General features: G+C 46.1%; 2 protein-coding genes across 2 annotated transcripts in view; one reads left to right on the forward strand and one right to left on the reverse strand.

The window, feature by feature from the left end:
• Positions 1-4703, forward strand: part of LOC130371770 (caskin-2-like) — a 40720-nt gene extending 36017 nt beyond the window's left edge. Inside the window, exons 23-26 of the mRNA XM_056577631.1 lie at positions 60-460; positions 566-892; positions 2028-2247; positions 2999-4703. Of these exons, the coding sequence (XP_056433606.1) occupies positions 60-460; positions 566-892; positions 2028-2247; positions 2999-3083 (1033 nt within the window). The 3' untranslated portion in view covers positions 3084-4703. The remainder of the gene's footprint in view (positions 1-59; positions 461-565; positions 893-2027; positions 2248-2998) is intronic.
• On the reverse strand, positions 3673-20360 carry nherf1a (NHERF family PDZ scaffold protein 1a). The gene is made up of 6 exons (XM_056577221.1): positions 19363-20360; positions 10859-11029; positions 8898-9051; positions 8320-8360; positions 5938-6054; positions 3673-5652 (listed from the first exon to the last, which is right to left on the reverse strand). Exons 1-6 carry the CDS (start codon positions 19810-19812, stop codon positions 5518-5520), a joined length of 1068 nt encoding a protein of 355 aa, XP_056433196.1. The 5' UTR covers positions 19813-20360; the 3' UTR covers positions 3673-5517.
• Between the last annotated feature and the right edge of the window lie 235 nt (positions 20361-20595).

Below are 20595 nucleotides of genomic sequence, written 5' to 3' on the forward strand. Positions count from 1 at the left end.
GGTGGGAGTGAGAGAAGGGTAGAGAGAGGGGGAGTCAGGGAGGGAGCGGGGGAGGACAGGGAGGGAGGGAGGAGGAGCGCCACGAACACGGCCAGCGCCGCCGACACGATCGCCAGGAACGCCAGCCCTGCTACCGTGGGCTCCCCGAGGCGGAGCGCCGGCCTCGGCCTCCCCTTCGCGGAGGAGGGCAACCTCACCATCAGGCAGCGGCCCCGGCTGGCGTCGGGGCCCAGGCAGGACTCGGACCCCGAGGCCGCGGCCCCTCCGTCGGAAGGCCCGGCGCGGAGCCCACCCAAGACCCTGGACCTCCCGGAGTTCAACCTCAAAGAGTCGGACACCGTCAAGAGGCGGCCCAAGTACCGAGACCGGGACGGGCAGACGCCGGAGGGGCCGGTCACGCCCACCGATGACTCAGAGGGCGGGTCCTCGCCCACGAGTGGCTTCGGCGGCGGTGGCGGCGGTGGCGGCGGTGGTGGCGGTGGCGGCGGTGGCGGCGGCGGTGGCGGCGGCGGCAGCGGCGGCAAGCAGCAACCGGGGATGATCTTCCAGAGAGTGGGCTCCACAGGGAGAGGACCTCCCGTCTCCAGCAAACCTTCCAGCCTGAGGACGCCGGCCTCCCCGGGCCCGCCCAGACCCCCCGGCGGTGGCGGCGCCCTCTCGCCGCGCCGCACGTCCATCCCCACGCTCACCAGCGTTCAGGTGCACACGGTCTCGCCGCAGCTCGGCGCCCAGCTCCAGTCCTACGGGGCCGCCGCCACCGCCCCGAGACCCGCCGGGCCGGCCCCGCCCGTGAGGCCCCCCGGGCAGCAGCAGGACGCCGCCGCCGCCGCCGCCGCCGCCGCGGGCCGGCAGAGGGCCTTGTCCCGACTGCCCCAGCTAGGCACAGCCACAGGTAACCATGGTTACGAACATGGGGTCCATGCTCTTTGTTTTCTTGGACATACATTGGGGGTTATTTGGTTTTAATAACTGTTTTTGATAGATAACCCGATGGTCTTTAGAAAATGAAATGGTTTTGTGATTTTGATAGAAGCGACCAGACGATAGCCCAATTCCTGATCGATTCCCGTTCGACAATATTCAATGAAGATATCAATTAAGCCCGATGAACTGGGTGTCGCAGGACGCAAAATAATACTTAATAATAATTTCGGCATCCAAAATATTCATTTAAGCGTGAAAACTGTCCTTGCGTTAAAGCAATATGATTATTTTTCTTGTTTGATTCATGCCACAACTATGAGGTGAAACCAATGCTTTGTCGCTGTGTCACCCAGATTGATATGTAAAGCAAGTTCTTCACACTTTCCGTAGAACTGTATTTCTTTGATGACAGTTTTCTTGTATTCCAGCCTCTTTATTTACAAAAATCACAAATCAAAAGAGAAAAACAGGCATGCACAGAAATTCAGAGAAATTGTATAAAGATTTCTGTAAATATGATTTTGTTTCTTTTTGCGTTTTTGTTTCTTTTTAAAGAGTCTTAGATGTTTTCGTTTTCACTTCTTGAACCGGTTCGGAGCTGTATAGAATAGAAAGCTTTAATTGTCATTATACACAGTACAATGAAATTCAAAGAGCAGATCCTTAAAAGTGCACACATAGTTAGCACAATACAAAAGACTATACAGTAAAATAAAAAAAAATAAAAAATACACACTAAAGAACCACAAACAGACAACAAAAACATTTTGAGCACAAAAGAGTCCTAGTGCGTCTAGCAGCGTATTGAACGATGGAGGTAGGTTATGTCTGGTGGTGCAGTGGTCAGTGGAAATATGTCAGTGCAGTTTATATTAGTGCAAATTTGAGTTCAATATGGTGGCAGCTTTGGGAAAGAAGCTGTCCCTGAATATGTCCCTCTAGTCAAGCACACTTGAATGTATCAGGCTCTGTTTTCCTCTCGCTTCATTAAGGACTCAATTCTATTTGTGAATCAATGACATTATTTTCACGTTCGTCCTGAAACCGGCTGTTTAATTCGGGCTCCACCGTCCCTGTGGTCTCACTCTTCTCTCTGCTCTCAGGTCCGGGTAGTCCACCGGCTCTGAACATCAAGGCAGCCAGGAGCGTCACCTTCACCTCCTCCTGCTCCTCGCCCTCCTCCACCTCCCCTCCTCCTCCCTCCAGCCTGGCGTTCCCCGGGGCCCTCCTGGCCCAGAGGAGGCTTGAGGAGACCAGCACGTCGCTGGAGGCGGCTCTGAAAGAGGTGGAGACCAAGCTGGCTCAGGACGGACACGTCGAAGGGTAAGAAAACAAACCAAAACAAAATCCTACTTCTGTAGCCAATTTGGAAGTAACTTACTTCTAAATTAGGTTCCCTTTTTAATTTTGCCAGCGAGCTAAATGTTTTTAGAAGTAACTTTTAAATTACTAATTTTAATTTTGGCACTGAGTTTATTTGGCCACTGTGCACTCATGCTCATTGAGTTCGTTTTTTGTCTCTATTTTCCACACACTGGTGGGAAATGGTCTCCGGGTCAACGTTCACATGAGTTCCTCAGATAAGCAGTTTCCACAGTCTACCAGTTTTGTTTATTTGGCATCTCACATAGTCTGCCCACGCCCACTTCTGTGTTCCTCTTTCTCATTGGAGCACAAAGGTCCGATCAAATCGACGTTCAGATGTGCTCATGTGTGTGATGTATAAAGCCCAGCATAATCATTGTCCTATCCTTTTATCCTTCTATACATTTATTCAAACCATTCCTTCTGTTGGACTCAAGGAGTCGGTGAATAAGTATTAAAAACATTTCTTTGTTTCCAAGTATTAAAAAACCTTTCCTTCTGTACGACTCCAGAAGTCTTTGTTTACAAGTAATAAAACCATTCCTTCTGGTGTACTCCAGAAGTATGTGAATACCATAGACACTATCACCATTCCTTCTGCTCTTCCAGGACCAGTGGCACCGTGAACAAATACTAACCCCATTCCTCTGCTCTTCCAGGACCAGTGGCACCATGAACAAATACTAACCCCATTCCTCTGCTCTTCCAGGACCAGTGGCACCGTGAACATCCTGGATGACATCGGCAACATGTTTGACGACCTGGCCTATCAACTTGACGCCATGTTGGAATAGCGACCGGTATGGTTCACATTGGGGTTCACTATCTTCATGTAAAAGAGCAAAGGACCACAGGGACACTGGGCTGAGGGAGACACTTTCTGAAATGCACCCGCCGGGGCACAGAGGTGGTAGTATTGACTCTTCAACTTGAGCACTTGGGTTTAAGACAGCCAGCACGGAGGGTGCAGCTGTCTGAACCACTAAAGGGAACACAAGGGTATTTTGTGTTGTTATGTTGTCCGTCTGTTTGTTATCGTGTGTTACCTGTACCGTTTAGGTCTTTAGGTATAAAGATGTATCGTAGTTTGTCACTGGGTATGTCTGCGTTATGTGCGGATATCTTACTGTAAATAAGTTAAATAACTGACTATATTTATACTGCAGATGTGTACTGGCTGTTGTTACAAAGGGACTGTCTATGGATGAGTTTGAACAGTCAATATGGATAAGACTGAATAAGTCAAGACATTAATATGAATTTACATTTTTTTTGGGAAGTCCGGAATATATTTTGTTTGCTGCTCTGTCATATGGAAAATATATATGCAAATTAATATCAGTATAGCACCATATAATACATGAACTGTCATGTGTTGAGATATTTTATCTTTTTTTTTTTACCAAAGATAGTCATGCCTTTACTCACTAGGGGGCAACGTATTTAGTCCAAAGTATGTGTGCGTGTACGTGGGAGAGACGTGCTCACATGATTGTTTGAGACAGTGTGTGCACTTGCATGAGGGTCAAGATGTTCTTTAAGGCGATATCTTTGTAGGTGCTACTGCTCTGTGATATGAATACGATAGACAGAGGCTTCTGGCCAACCTCGAACACGCTCTCTGGGAAGAGGTCACTGAGGTGGGGACTCAGCAATGGCTTGTTCACCTGACGGCCATCTTGGTTCCATCCTCATTAAGTTTCTCCTCCCAGCTCGGTTTTAGAACCAAGATGGCCACCAAGTGACCAAGGCCCATTGGCCAATTTCCCATTCATTTCTCAAGCCAATGATTATTCCAAATACAGAGTTTATTATTTATTGAAAGTTGTCCATGTCTGTGTGGTTATGTTCTCCTTTAGGAGTCCAAAGAAGGGTTCAGGACGAGTATGAAACTGTTTACAAAGGTTCCGCACAAAATCCACTTTCATTAATTTCCTTTGCTTGATTACTCTACTGTCAAACAACCGAAGAGTGAACTGCAATATTCGTTTTGTGATTGAAGTCCATTCTATTCCCCATCAGTTTCTTTTTCAAATCTTTATTGTTCGTTACTTCTAAGAAAAATGTCATGATGCGACCATAAACGCATGTCATTTTAGTTTTAGTTCGGGATGTTAACAAAAAAGATGGCACAAATGTTTCGGCTGTAATTGATACAAAATAAATATTTTGTACTTATCCGTGTCAAGATTGAACGTCATTAAAGATGAGACATTTCTAAAGAGCGGGTGGTGTTGTGTTGATAGGTTTCAATGATACAACCACATGAAAACAAATGTAATTAAGATGCGTTTTTAATCCATGTCAATGTAAGGTGACAGCACTCTTGGAACACAGAAGTTCTCCTTCAGAGCAGACGCTTATATCCCAAGCACTGCTACTCTCCCACACATTCACTTTTCAGTTTAGTTTACTTAATCATTTACTGTATGTACAGAATAAGATTGAATATTAATATATATATGGAAAAAATAAAAACAAAATAACGTATTGCGCCAATCTACCATCTTGTTGAAAGGTTTTCGGGAATTCATTTTCTAGATCGGGATTCCTCTCTTCAACCTATTTCACAATAGTTCCGTACGGGAAGTCTAATTTAAAAAGGCAGTACACTTCCATCATTGTCATTAAACAAAACAAATGTGTCAAATTGGCTACATAAGCAAGTATTAAGTGCATTGATCCACGCTAGTTACTTAGCCACCAATTAGAGAAGAAAACCAAGACAAGCATTGTATTATTGATTTAGAACAATCAGTAGGTATGCAATCTGCGCCTTAGATTCAGGCTTAGACTCCATTGACATTCAATTGACCCCCTCAACTGAAGGAATGTGTATTGTGAGAATCTTCGCAATAATCAGAATGAAAATATCCATCTTGAAAAAAGTACATTCAAAACATATTTTTAAAAAACAGATACAGGTGGTAAGCCCTCCACACGATATGATATCCCCTCCATATGATATGATATCTGATACAAAAATTACAGGAAAATAACACTGTTTCACATTCTACCCTTTTTTATATATATATTTTTAAATTATCTTTAGAAATCGTCTAAAATGACAGGTGTGTCTTAATGAGCACAGAGCTGCTAGGTCGAGATAGTGGGGAGGAAGGGCGATCGGGCTGTCCTCTTCATCACTCTGAACGGATAAGGGTGGGAGGCAGAGGGGGAGGAAGAGGGGGAGGAAGGGGAGGAGGATGAAGGAGGGTGGGTCATCATCTATAGGTTGCTGAAGAGCTCGTTCCTCTTGCTCCAGTCCATGGCGGGGGCCTTTTTGGCCATGCGTTTCTGGTGGGCCCTCTCCTTGACCTGGGCCAGGGACATGCTCAGACCCCCCGCTGGTGCTGGCACGGCCTGTGGGTAACACAAGAGGAGCGCAAGCAAGCACACACTCGGGTCAGCAGAAAGACACCGAACGATCTGTCAACGGTTTAGATATAATCAATCAAACAAATCTGTAAATGTACAAAAACAAATGTTTTTCTGTTTTTTTACCCTTTAAACACTGATCTAATCTTATGTACATATTGACGGCAGGAATAAAAGGACACTCCAATGTGCATGGGTGAATTTGTTTTGCATAAAAAATGTGTGCCTGTTCCCACAAAGGTATAAAGAGAAAGGTTTAGGGCTCCGTACGTCCATGGTGACGGCTGGAGCCGAGGCTGGCAGGGAGGAGTTGGAGGAGGAAGAGCTGGACGAGGAGTGCCTCGAGGGCGAGGCCGGGTTGAGGTCAGCTGCTGTCTTACTGTTGACCTGCAAAACACGCACACACGCAGATATAGCCGGTGCACTTCTTGGGTTTGTCCACCAGGGGGCAGAATACACCACACAACACTTGAAGGTGTCTAATTGTGCAGGTTTAAAAGTTTAAATATTTGGAGGCTTTACATCAACCAGGAAATTATGAACCTTTGAATTATAGTTAGTTGGTCAATTATAATATATTAATCTATTGGAATTTGGAGTCTTTAAACAGATACTTTCTGTATTTGTGCTCTCCTCCAGATCTGCGTGACATCACTCAACGTCTGAGTGATGACAAAGTAGTAAGGGGAACTACTCTTAAAACTTTTGCACAAACTTTGAACAAAAATAATTCATGCTAATCTCGGTGCCAAAAAATAAAACTTGCTCAGAGGCATAAGCAGCTTTGGCCGCGTGAACAACGTGTAGCAAAAAAGACCACCGCTAGCTGCAGTTTATGGGTAACGGGTACAGAATGGCATGAGGACAGGACATCATCCCGGATAAGAGCAGCGTGAAGCAACCGGACCCGCAGTTAAATGAGGGGCCATTCATGTTTACAGCCTTGCCACGCAGCACACGCTGGAGCGCTCAAAGGTCTGAGCGCCCAGAGCCCCCGTTCACCGCCCGTGCGTCTTTTGGTGATCGGATCACAAGCGGCCGGCCAAATGTACGTCAGCTCACAATTGGAATTAGAATGCGTCTGCACGTGCGTCTCGATTGTGATCCGCGCTCACTTCCCCGCCTGGTTGCAAATTAACAAGTGCATCATTTCGGTTTTGCAAAGACTTTGCTGTCGTTGTTTTTAACAACTGGGAGGCAGCCATGACAATGAAGTTGAAGCAAAGCGATTAAGAGTAGGCAAACTATCGCCGCTCGTGGATGTATACGTCCTTCTTCTGACGCAGAGGACGCCTGTCGAGTAGGCGATCCTTCAAGGTGGCCCGGGTATCATTAGCGAACACACTGCTAAAGGAATGTGGCCATATGCCCAGATCCACCTCTGAATGTGGTTCTAAGCGATCGCATCTCAATGTGTCTGGGGTGCATTCACTCCTGTGCTCAGAGCTGCCCCTTTTGGATGGGATCACCCAAGACGCAGGTCAATGCTAGGAGTGAGCAGCGCCTCTGAGCGAGAGGGACTCCTTATGTAACCTCGCAGGGCTTTCATTCATTCATTCATGCATTAGGTATACATTTTGTCCTGCGACAAATGGATGACTCTGTGGCACCTTGCTCACACTCCTTTGTCGACCGCAGATTGTGACGTAGGACACCATCACATGCCTTTCGCTAGCCATCTAATTAGCATAATCCACCTCAACCCCTCCCGCTCCGGGTGGGGCCAAATCCGCTTTTCCCATGGTGTGTGTGAGCGCACGCAAGTGTGTACACAAGGGTATTTATAGAGCTTATGAGGAGGAGTAGTTCCCTTTTAAAGTCTGTTTTCGTTTGATAATCCTGGAGATGCTCGTCACACACACACACACACACACACACACACACACACACACACACACACACACACACACACACACACACACACACACACACACACACACACACACACACACACACACACACACACACACACAGACTATCATATAGTTAATCTGACAGCTTTTAATCATGGTTTAGACCAACATGTTGCTCCTCTTTTTTATTTTTGTAAGACTAGTATATAGTCCCTTTCACAGCCTTAATGCAGTTCATGTTAGAGACTAGCACGTAGTTCCTCTAAAACGAATGGTCCTACGTAATGCGTCCTGTAACTGCAGCTTCCGGTTTCACATAAACATATGATAGGCTCTAACGGCCTTCAGGTGCTGGACAGTCATTGGCTCGACCCAGTATCCAATGACTGACGTCAATGACTCTACACCCATATTTTGTAACATGACTCTATGGGATATTATGGATAAAATGGGTAATTCTAACACAAAAAATTTAATATTGCATCTCTTTGACAAAAGAGATGGAATATGTATTCATTAGGATGTGACATATTTGAAACCGCTTTCTGTGAAAATGGGATATTTGGATCATAAAATATTATGCTGATAGCCAACATGCTTTACGAGCCTTGGATCAGTCAACATACCATACTAGAGTTGGCCCCATTTTAAAGATTAACAGCAACTCGTGCTAGGGTACACCAGGGTCAAACTGGTGGGTTAGGATTTGTGCTACAGTACTGAACCACGTACTGTAATAACCGGTCCTATCCAGTACTGCAGTATATAGAAAAACACCCAAAAGACTAGTATTACTCACCCCATCTGTGGAGTCACGTGATTTGCGTACTGGAAGAGGACCTGAAACCAGAAAAGATATATCATAAATAATGAATAAGGCACTCCGGGAGTCTGGTTATTGGAGAATAATGAGCTACCGTGGTTGTTTATTATTTTCCAATAACAGGAGAGTCCGATGTGGTTTGTTCGGCTCATCCAACAACGATTACATATCAGTTCCTTTCTTCTCATCTCAAACATTATGGTTGATTTATCAACTTAAATCAGCTGAAATGTATTCTTCAGCGGCGCTTTGTGGAAATTGTTTTTGTGTGCTCTAGAAAACATCTGGTGGATAGCGGTTGGATTTGCAGCGCATTGAATCGGAACTGTTGAAAAATAATGCACTCCCAGTGGGAGTGCTTGTGTGTGAGTCTATGTGTGCCTGTGCCTGTGTCTATAGAAACATAACGTGTGTATGCGTGTTTGTGTGACTTTGTGTGCGTGCTTGCCTGCGTGAGTGCCTGTGTGTGTGTGTGTGTGTGTGTGCATGCTTGCCTGCGTGAGTACCTGTGTGTGTGTGTGCGTGCGTGCGTGCGTGTGCGTGCGTGCTCCTACCTCTCAGGTGCTCCTCGGTGGGTAGGACGTTGCAGCTGATGAAGTAGGCGTCGGCCTCAGAGTCCACCACCAGCATGGAGGTCTCCTCGCCCCCGGCTTTGATGGCGCCCACCACCTCCGCATGCTGCATGCCTGCTACTGACATGCTGTTCACCTGGTGGGGGGCGGGCGACGAGAAGATGATTCGGTCGGATTCAACAAGCCAGGACCCGGGTGTCATTGGTCAGAAACCGTACCCCTCAGACACGGTCGGCAGATATAAGTGAGTGAAGTGATCTGTTCTGGTTGACTGCGCCTGCCGCTGTATGAGACTAGTAAGACTGTAGACTAGGGACTCTGGGTTCAGTGCTGGGGATAAGGGGCTAGATGTTAGGGGCTTGGGTTATGGGGTACGGGTTCGGGGCTGGGGTTAGGTGCTGCGGTTAGGGGTTCCGGGCTAGGGGCTTCGGTTAGGAGTTAGGGGTTATGGGCTAGGTGTTAGGGGCTAAGGCTAGGGGTTAGGTGCTAGGGCTCAGGATAGAGGGACCTTGCTCTAGGATACTAGATGTTAACATGACCCACTTGATGGAGGTGGAAAAATAGAAAGGTCATCTCCATAGCTCCTCTAGCGCTATAATGAGCTGGCACGCACCAACACTCATAGAAACACGCTTTCTTCATCATTCCGAACCCAGGGAGTTGGCTCGTTATAATATATGAAGCTTCACAACCTTGAACCTTGAACAAGAAGGATTTATTAACTGAATCTTCTGGGAGGATGGGACGGGGGGAGGAATCCGTCATCCCACCAGGGCCCCCACGCTCCTGATAAGGTTTACGCTCAGACCAGTACCAATCAGACCCGGCCCGGGCACACTGGCCCTCTGAGGAATTCTGAGTGTGGGAGGAAAATCTGTGGCGGGAACGCGGTCAGGAATCTCTCACACACACTAACTCCCACTATCCCCGGCATTGGAAACAACGGAACTCCCTATACTTGCAATGTCCTGTGTGTGTGTGTGTGTGTGTGTGTGTGTGTGTGTGTGTGTGTGTGTGTGTGTGTGTGTGTGTGTGTGTGTGTGTGTGTGTGTGTGTGTGTGTGTGTGTGTGTGTGTGTTGGGTGTTTTGGTTGTGTGTGTGTGTGTGTGTGTGTGTGTGTCAGTGTGATGGTGTGTGTGTGAATGTTTGGTGTGTTCAGTGTGTATGTGTGCATGTTCAATGTGTGTTTGTGTGTTTAGTGTGTATGTGTGTGTGCTTGTGTGTGTGTGTGTGTGTATGGGTTCGGTGTGTGTTCTGTGCGCGTGTTCTGTGCGTGTGCGCACGCTTGTGTTCTGTGCTTGTGTGTGTGTAAAGTCCCATTTCCTCCTGTGAGAACATATTCCAATGTGATTGTGCTCACACTGCACATAAGTTAGGAGGAAGAGAATGCACTCTGCTCCACCCTGCATGTTATTCAGCCTGCACTGTGACACACTCTAAGTGGATTACTCTGTTTGGTAAGTGTGTGTGTGTGTGTGTGTGTGTGTGTGTGTGTGTGTGTGTGTGTGTGTGTGTGTGTGTGTGTGTGTGTGTGTGTGTGTGTGTGTGTGTGTGTGTGTGTGTGTGTGTGTGAGAGAGATAGAGTGTTTGCATGGGTGTGCTTCTGGAGAATCCTCACATTATGAAGACACATCAACACACACTATATTGGACCCTGCCCCCCCCCTGCCCCCTATCCACACTTTACAGTCTTTGTTTAAGACACTTCCGATTATTAGTTACAGAATGCATACTCAGCAAGTCATCCAGCCGGTCAGTCGGCCAGCTAGTCAGTCAGATGAGCAATCTGACAGTCAGTCTGTCAGCCAGTCATTAAACCAGTCAGAGAGTCATGCAGCATGTCAGTCAGTCAGTCAACCTGTCAGTCGGCCAGCCAGTCAGTCAGTCAGTCAGCCAGTCAGTCATTCAGCCAGCCAGTCAGTCCGGGCTGAAGGGGGTGTTACCTGCAGGATCTTGTCTCCGGGCAGCAGTCCGGCCCTCTGGGCGGGGGAGTGGTCGTCCACGGCCCGGATGAACTGGCCCGGTTTGGACTTCTCGCTGTGCAGGTTGAAGCCGTAGCCGTTGGCTCCCTTTGCCATGTGACACAGACGCGGCCGAAGCCCTTCACTCGCCTCCTGCAGGGACGAACATCAGCCGCGTGAAATTATAATATAACACTAGAGGATATTTTAAAGAGCGCTTTCATAAGCTCAAAACACTGTTTTTATCAAAGCAACACTAAAGCTCATTTACAAAACAGAGTGAACTCATAAAGTCACGTTAAATACACAACCTTGTTTGTTATGAAAAGATGACACACAGAATCTAGATGAGAAAGCAACATTGTGAATATCTGACTTCCCAATGTCAGGTGTCAACTTCGCTATTGAGACAGAGAGGACACTAAACATAGAGAGCAAACACTAAACATCAGGACACTAAACATTAGGACAGTAAACATTAGGACACTTAAGTGTGAAGCACGGGAGGCATAATCCAGACGCAGTCTGGTGGGGTCTTGGACAGGAGTTTTGTGTTTATGCTGTTTCAAATTGAATAATCGTGACACCTGTGTGTATTCACAACATGTCAGCTCTTACAGCTCAAAACTGTTTAGTTGTATTGTGTACTCTTGTTTCAGTGTGTGGAGTGTGTCTTCTAACAGGAGAGCTAAATTCAGGAGTTTGCCTCTTCAGCAGTCCCCCGGTGTAGCATCACAACGGGGGAGCAGGCTGTCGGCCACGTAACACGCCTCATGTTCCTGTCGTCGTCACACAACCCTCTTCAGCTTTCTCTGGTCACACAACCTTCTTCCTGTCTAGAGACCGGCCTCGGAATGAATCCCCAGTCGTCTGTTAATGATTGGTGCCGTGCTATTCAAGAATTTTTTACAGGGCAACCTTTGGTCTTCTCCTCTAGCCACAATCAGCTAAGTAGCATGTCAGCGTAGCAACAGTTATCCAACATGCACTGTTGCTGACTAGCATGTTAGCATAGCAACCGTAGGTCAGCGTGAAGCAGAAACCCCTTCAGGAATTGAAAAGAAGAGTTGGCAGGGTTTCTGAGTCATGGCGGCTGTGTCACAACACAACCCAGTTTCTACAGAGTTCACTCCTCATCATGGGCAATACCGTTTTGCAAACCTGGAGATAATGCTGCGAGGGAAACATTTGGAACTTTGCACATAAAGAAAAGAATAAACTGGGTTTTTAATGAATGAGTGAACGAATGTTCCCGAATGCAGTTATCTTATCTTGTTTCCACTTCGGCGGTGGCTTGTCGGTTGTTGGGTTGATTGTTATTGACTAACAGGCGTAAAATATATGAGAAATGTACTCTGCAGGACTCACTCTATTGGCAGAAAAACTATTCTTTGGGTTCAAACTTTGAATACTGTACATACTCTAGTTTTCTATTTGCTGTGGTAAAACAAGTCCATTTTAAACTATGGGTAAAGTATAAAAATCCATAGCTTGAGGGACTTTGACCATGCTTGGAGTGTTTAAGTGGTTAGTGGGCAACAGCTATAATGCTGCAGCCATTTTAAGCATAGCGTGCAAACTTCAAGGGCAGGAAAACTGCCAAAAGTAGTTTCTTTCAGACATTTATTGTGAGCTTATGAGTAAAAATGTATTCCAATTGATGAATTCCCCAAGCAAAATTGTGAAACGCTGGTTTGCTTTAATCTTATTTCGTTTTCCTGAGAAAATAAAAACTGACCAGTGAACAGATTTGTCCAAACTCTTTATACACACTGTCATTTTCTCCATATTTTGTCTAGTCATGTATTTCCATCCACTGCTTCAACAATTATTATCCCTTGCATTGCAATAAGGAAAATCTTTTTTTCTTTGCTTGAGGCCAATGATCAAACGCAAGGAACTCTGGGAAGTGGGGGAGGAACTTTCCATTGTTGCTCATTTATTTCCGTTCCATGAGACTCTTTGAAGGACTTTCTCTCAAAAGCTAACATTGTCCACACGGCTTGGCAAACATTCTATACATGTCACAGATGTTGACTTGGCATCAATTATATCACATCATACTCCTAAATCATGTTTAAGTCATTGATTGACAGAGCCAATGTGTGTACAGTCTTATTTTCACAGTGCCTTTCATCGAAAGGGCCTTGCTGGCAGACCGGAACTGCGACAATACACTTGTACAAACAATACAGACATGTACACACAGCCAACCTCTCCAACACACACTGGATCCACCATGAGAGTCATCAGGGCAGAATGACAACCGAGTAATCCATTTACCGCCCACTGTCGGGAAGATGGCCCAGAAGCACAGGACATTACTCTCTCGCTCTCTCTCTTGCTCGCTGTCTCTCGCTCCCTCTCTCTCTCTCTGAGAGCCTGAGAGTCACACCAGAGACGTAGTCTACTCTGCTTACCCTCTCCATAAATCTCCCTTTTCCTCTCTGTCTCCCCCCGCCGCCCCATCTCTCCATGCACCCAACCATTGAGTACCCAGTCCAAATCCATGTCAGGATTCAAAGGGGCTTTAGACTAATTACACTAATAATAGTAAAAACTCTGTGTCCCAGTGCATGTTGTTTAAATCACCGTGGAGACATCAATGCGGGTTACATCTTAATGACCATGGGATGGGTGCATGGAAAATACACTAGTCATGATGATCCTAATAATAATCATGATTATTATTCTACATTGTATTTATATAGGGCTTGATAAAGTGATTGATAAAAAGTCACAAAAACATTTACAAGCATACGAACAGGCAGGAAGAGGGACCGGGAAGCCGTTTTAAGAAGGTGAAACTTTATGGCATCGTCATTCTTAAGACTGCGGCAGAAATGGAATAAAGTTGCATTGCAGACAGAATCTTGTTTGTTATGAAAGGCACGTCTCATAACAGTGAGTGTTATGAGACGCTGCCCAATTACCCTGGCCAGGGGGCTGTCACACACACACACACACACACACACACACACACACACACACACACACACACACACACACACACACACACACACACACACACACACACACACACACACAGTGAATGATTGGGTCTTGCTGTGGGCTACTTGAACATCACATTGTTTGGGCTTTTAAAATGGTTTGACAGGCTTGGTAAACACCCCCTACGTTTCCTTAATGTTAATGAGACTGATCAAAAGGTTAATTGTTTTACGGCTCGCATTCTACTCCCCTCGTAAAACATGGGCTTTAAAAGAGAAGGGACTTTGGACCAAAAGGAAGAGTTTCCCAGATGACCAGGTTATTTTCTCCTCCATGCAAACACTTTGGACTATTACCCGTTCTATCTACGTAAACTTCCGTGCAATATAAATATATTGACACTACCAAATCATTCCATTTGGACCTCAAACTATTAGTAGCAAAATGTTTTACCTTATCACTTGAAAGCAATCTGTGTGGGGGTCAAGGTCCAGGGACTTGGAGTGAGCAGTAGAGCTGCGATCACCAGCACCTAACCCTAACCCTAACCCTAACCCTAACCCTAACCCTGTTCAAAACAAGGTCTCTAGCGTGGTTACAGAACTGTTTCAAACAAGGTCTCTAGCGCGGTTACAGAACTGTTTAAAACAAGGTCTCTAGTGCTGTTAAAGAACTGTTCAAAACAAGGTCTCTGGCGCTGTTAGAGCACTGTTTAAAAAAAGGTTTACTGGTGCAGTAGGAGCACTGTTCAAAGAAAGGTCTCTGGCACTGTTCTCTTGAAGCCTGCATCTCAATGTATTTGAGGAACCACTACTGCTACACCAAGGACAAGAGTGTGGCTTGGTGTCCAGGAGGCTAAATGTAATTCGATGATCTCTTCATCGCAATGAATAATCGCTATATGACAATATCTGAATCTCCAACAAAAGTATTGCGATAACACAATCGTGTTATGTGCAATCAAGTAGTACCAGCAACAGGAAGTGGTTACCACGACAATGCTGCTCCACCCACAGAGCGTGCGTGCATGTGGCTATGCGTCAGTGTGTTTGTGTTCGATAGGGTGCCTTGAGTGAGCACAAGCCAAAGTTAGCAAACACCTACTGTATGGTTCAGTCGTTTCCTCTTAAGACTTATTGCTCTATATAATGTTCACCCTTCACCATATGCAACGGTAGCCTATAAAGTCATGCCTCTTTCTAAATGGTGTGTGAGTGTGAGCTAGCACCAGCCTTATTCCCAATCCCCCAAGCCATTGATCTGTACTATGTATAACTGTCTGTCAACTTTATTATCACTGTTCAATTGTCCGAACTGTTGAGCTTGAAGGAGTGGACTTTGAAACAGAGAACAAAAGGCTTGTGTGGGCGAATGTAACATTTCCATATTATGAGTAATCACATTGTTTCTTTGGAATCTAATGCAAATTAATAACCTACTAAACAAACCAATATGGGGAGTCAACGTGATAATATATTGGTCATGCCTTATAAACGATTATTTATAAAAGATATGTCAGGTATAAGACTGTTTCCTTAGTAGATAAGTGAGGTTTAGGGTTAGGTGTTAGCGCTACTGCTGATTGGCAGTAGGGCTAAAGATTAGCAGTTCAGGGTGGAGAGGTAAAACAGGAACGATATATTGGGGATAAGCTGACTAGCTATGAGGGTAACAGATCAACAGAGACGATACAGAAAGAGGGGAGAGAATAGAGAGGGGATAAAAAGAGGAGACCGAGAAGAGAGAGATAAAGATAGGACACAGAGAGAAGAGAGAAGAGAGAAAGAGAGAGACTTCAGAGTCCCTTCTGCGATTATTGGTGCGGAAATGTAATCATAATCCCTGTCATGGCAGCTTGAAAGACAGAATCTTTGCCACAAAAAAAGCTTTTTAAAGAACAGCTTCCGGCTAAAATAAGGCTTCTCACTGCTGAATGTAATTTGTCATGTGGGCACGGTGTGTATGTGTGTGTGTGGGGCATGATGTGTTGGCGTGTGCATGTCTGTGTGTGCGTGCGTGTATATGAGTTTGTGTATGCGTCTCTGTGTGTGTGTCAACAAAAAAGTTATTAAAATAGATTAGTTGTCCATGAAGGTTGTTTCTACAAAGGCCTGTTTGTTTGTGTGTGTTTTGAGAATAGTAAAGAGCAAACGAGGTGATGCAGCAGATCTCCTAGAGAGGGTGACAACAAAGGATTACAGAGTTGGATGGAAAAGCCGTTTTCAGCTCAGGTCTCCGTGACAACCGTCCAGTGGAAGTAAGGTTATTGGAGACTTTCGGCATCATGGGATCGGCTGAAAGCATTTCATTTAAAAAAAAGTCCCACAGAGAAACTTTTGAAAGTCTATATTCGCAATCGGGAGTGACTACTATATAATCAAATATACGCACAGGAAATGCGTGTGACTTGGGTATTAATGTCGCTGTCTCCTCTGCATGAACTAACTTTAAATAGTAAATCTCTTTAAAAAGGCAATGATGGGCATTATATCACCCGCACATCCTCTCCAACCTCCCAACAACCCCAGCGACTCCATCACCACATTGATTACGTTATGTCAGAATAAACTTGAGCAAGGGCCAAAGTCAACTACATTTATAGCGCCCACCACCGCTGTGATGTCAATAAAGTTCATGGTCATACCGTTCTGGTAAAATAAATAATTTGAGCATTCACGGTGAGATAAGACCCAACTGGGAGAACTTTAAGGGGGAGGTAAGCCTTGACATGGGACAGCTTGGAAGCTGCGGTGAGTCTGCACTTCTGGGGCAGGCTATACCGTGACCATGTGATGCCCAAGTTGTGAGCCGGGCCTTAAATCCAGTGCACAGCCTTTTGTAGTGAACTGCAAGTCTACTCCATCTATAATCCAAATACATAACATTTATGCATCTCGAGCGATAAAAGTCTTGGATAACCATGACTTTAATACAAGGTGGAACAAAGTGGTGAAGGTGGAATTTCGAAAAAGTATGTGTGATTAGCGGAAGTAAGACAGCTTTGAAACGACCGGAGATAAACTCGGAGCACACACTCGCTCCCATGCTTCTCCATTCGGCTGACATTTTCTCTCCACAAGTGGAGACAAATTGCTATTTAATCCTGTAGTTCCCCCCCCCCCCCTCTCTGACTAACAGACACACAGATACACACACACACATACACACACACACCGTCTATTCTCTCTCTATGCATTAGACTTGGTGGTGGCGGTGGTGGTGGTGGTGGTGGTGGGGAAGGTATTTCAGGGTCCTGGTAGAGGCGTGAGAGTGTTTTCTCTGCTCCCCCCCCCCCCCCCTCCATGCTAGCACCGAACAGCACAATGCCTCATTCTGCTGCAGCAGGTTTCCATGGTAACCGGTAGGCTGCTTGGTACCCCTACCCCCTCTTACCCCCATTACCCCCCCCCCCCCCCTATCCCCTCCCCCCTCCCCGGCCTCCAGGGACCCACTCCCCCGGTTCCCCCGGGTCAGGCGATACAGCGGGTGAAACTGGCGGTCGGTTTCAGGGCTGCAAAGCTGGGACCTTGTTACCATAATATGGTGATGATGACACCCTGACCCTCCCACCACTTTCGCACCGCCTCATGTTGGCCCTCGGGGAGGGGAAGTGACAAGCTTCACTCTCTTCTGCGGGCTTGAGGGGACGGAACTAGCCAAAGAGGCAAAAAGAAAAGCATGGTTCAGTGGTTGATGTGGGGTCATGAGCAGTTCCACATTGACGTTTTTTCGTCCTGTTTGTAGTCAATGTAATGTATCGTCCTATTGTGAGAGCCGGAAATGAGAACAATGTTAACAGGGAGCTTAGCCGGGCTGTTTGGGGCTGTAGGGTACAGGAGACTAAAGGCTTAGTTATCGTTGGAGTTGGACTATGACATAACGCTATTTTGGTTCTGCTTCTGGTTTTAGTAAGCAGACCAATCACAGCCCTCGCTGCTGTGTCGCCTCAATGCAAGGTTATCATGTTTGTTAGGCGCACATCAGGCCCTTGCGGTGGACGCAAGGAGGGTCCGCAAGGTCGAAATGGGTCTGTAAACCCCCTTGCGTTGGGTCCACGTCCAACCATAACTCTACCCTGAGGGTGGAGAAACAGGGAGACAACTGGATGATAAAGGTGTGTGTGTTTACACGGGTAATTGAAAGTCAAAGTTGTAAGATGCATTCACATTCTGTGTCCATCGCTCATGGAGACGTGAAAGGTGTCTTAGACTTGGCTCAGAGTACCTGGGCAAGGCACTAAAGCGGTATAGTTTACCTGTTGTGGGTTTTATAGCCAGGCTTTGGACTCTGATCTCCCAGGTGGAGTCCTGGAAAAACTAAGAACTAAACCTCCCCAGCATAAAAGCCTTATAACAGCCCCTCATAATCCAATCGAAAAAACAACAACAAATTGGCACTGTTGGAACGATCTCAGAGAGAAACTGCATTATAATGTTGCTTGCATAATTTATGAATCCTCACAATCTGGAAGGGACTTTGTCCCATTCCAACACAAGAAATATGTAAGCCAATAACTTCCTAATGCCCTTTGCCCCTCTATGCTTAACCAATATAACAGATTAATTACCCAGTTGCTAAATCATTTTACAACCAACTCAAGGCATGCTGGCACTAATTAGAATAAGTCCGCTTTCTTTAACTTCCACTAAATGAGCACTAATAAGCTTTGGGTCATTGTGTCTAATAGTTGTATGTGTGTCTAAGTATTGTCAATGCAGTCAAGCCAGGAACAAGAATGAGGACATTAAGACAATATTGAATCCATAATTTCTCTCCAAACTACCCTACTCTCTCACTAACTATCATACTCTGTCCCTAACTATCATATTCTGTCACACATATATCATTTGTAGCAGTTTGCAAGAGAGAGAGAGTATGATAGTGTGTAGGAGAGAGTATGATAGTGCGTTAGAGTGTTTGGTTGTGTGTGAGAGAGAGTATGATAGTATGGGAGAGAGTGTGTGATAGTGTGGGAGAGAGAGAATGATAGTGTGAGAGAAGGATAGTGTGGAGATGAGTTAAGGATGAAATATGGCCTAAACGACCTCTCATAAGCAAGTGCTACACGGGTAGCCTACCATTATATAGGTTTATTGTATAGAACTACAGGCATGTCTAATCGGAACGGATGACTCAATGTTTTGTGTCGACCAAACGCCTGAGGTTAAACAAAACAGGACAAACCAGATTAGGAACTTGTAGGGTAACCAGCAGACTTCATACGGAACTGTCATGATATCTAAACCAATAGGAAAAAGTCTGCGACGACACTGCCAGGCCCTGATGAAGGATGTTTCAGTCTGAAGCTCTGAACCTCTGGCTCTCAAATATATCCAAATCAGAAACACTTCTATGGAAATTAGGACTAGCTCACGTATGACATATCTCATTTTGTTGCCTGGTATTCGATTTGCACTGTGGTAAGTTTATTATTAGTAACATGATCATAATAAAAAGATCAACAATAACCATGGTGAGTAAGTGAGTCAGTGAATTACAGTTAGATTGTTAGTTAGTCAGAAATAATTAGTTACCTTATTGGAGCTAACACTCAGCCTGTGCAGGGGGATCTCTCCGTTCTCTGGCGGGGCCGGGCTGGACCCTCTAGACCCCGCTGCGGACGTCCCGTTGCTCTGGGTGTCCTCCCCGGGCACGGGGATGCCTTCCGTCACATACTCTACGCGGCACTTCAGGCCGTGTTTCTTCAGGAGCTCCGCGGTCTCGTCGTCCACGACGATCAGCTCCAGGTCTCCCACGGTCACCCGGATCTTGGCGACCACTTGCTGGTGGCTGGCCCCGTCTACACTCTCCCCGTTGACGAAAACAAGGCGGTCGCCGGCGAGCAGTCCGGCGGCCGCAGCCGGGGAGTCGGGCTCTACCAGCCGGATGAACTGGCCCGTCTTCCCCTTCTCTCCGTGCAGATGGAAGCCGTAGCCGTCCGGACCCTTCTCTAAAGTGCACCGCTTCGGTCGGAGATTTGACATGTTGTTCGTGTTGTTGTGGGGGTGGTTGTTGTTATTGTGGTTGTTCTGGACTGCTGAGTGTCAAAGTGTGGTCCTCAAATAGTTCTCACAACTTTGCTAAGACGAAAAAAAGGTGTAGCCCTTAAAAAGTGAACACTTGTTGCGCACTCACTCTGCTTGCAAGAGGCGCCCACTTCCTTCCTGCGCTCTGAATGAAAAGCGATTGACTTTCCGCTGTGGGAGCTTTCAGTCCTCCCAGCTGGTCAGAGGTCCTCCTCCCCGAAACTGTGTTGCAATGATCTTCTACACGGATCACTTTTTCTTTCTTTTGTCTCAGTCCCCTGATCAACCGCTAGTCATACGCAGCAGCAACACACACTGTGTTTGAAGTTGATACTCCGGAGGGGGCACTAAAACACGACTAGGTTTAGACTATTGGTTTAGTTCTTAATGGTGCCTCTTGCTGACAGATGACAAGACCAATCAGTAGGCTAATCTCCAAGGGACGCTTAACTCACTAAACCTTACCCCACCAGGCCAATGTCCAAATCCCTTTTGTAGCCTGCTGCTATTTCGTCCACGAAGACATTCACTGCAAAGTTTTGATCTTTTCAGTGCCAGGGGACCCTTTTATAGGCAGGTGTCTAAGAATAGGTTTGAGAAAGTCGATATTGACTCCTATTGATGTGTAATAAGCATGTTATGTTTGGTTGGACCGTTGGATCGTGGCTGGTGGGGAAAGTCCCTGATATGATATTGCCCTCTGGTGGTTGTCGCTCACTCAGTCGCTCAAAGACTCACAAA

Source organism: Gadus chalcogrammus, chromosome 18 (genome assembly GCF_026213295.1).
Source record: "Gadus chalcogrammus isolate NIFS_2021 chromosome 18, NIFS_Gcha_1.0, whole genome shotgun sequence".
Classification (NCBI taxonomy): Eukaryota; Metazoa; Chordata; class Actinopteri; order Gadiformes; family Gadidae; genus Gadus; species Gadus chalcogrammus.

Coding starts and splice junctions, on each gene's coding strand:
- nherf1a (XM_056577221.1), bottom strand. CDS start 19,812: ATGTCAAATCTCCGACCGAAGCGGTGCACTTTAGAGAAGGGTCCGGAC. Junction 8,361..8,897: donor CACCGAGGAGCACCTGAGAG/GTAGGAGCACGC, acceptor TTCTGGTTTCAG/GTCCTCTTCCAGTACGCAAA. Junction 6,055..8,319: donor CACGTGACTCCACAGATGGG/GTGAGTAATACT, acceptor CGTGTTTTGCAG/GTCAACAGTAAGACAGCAGC.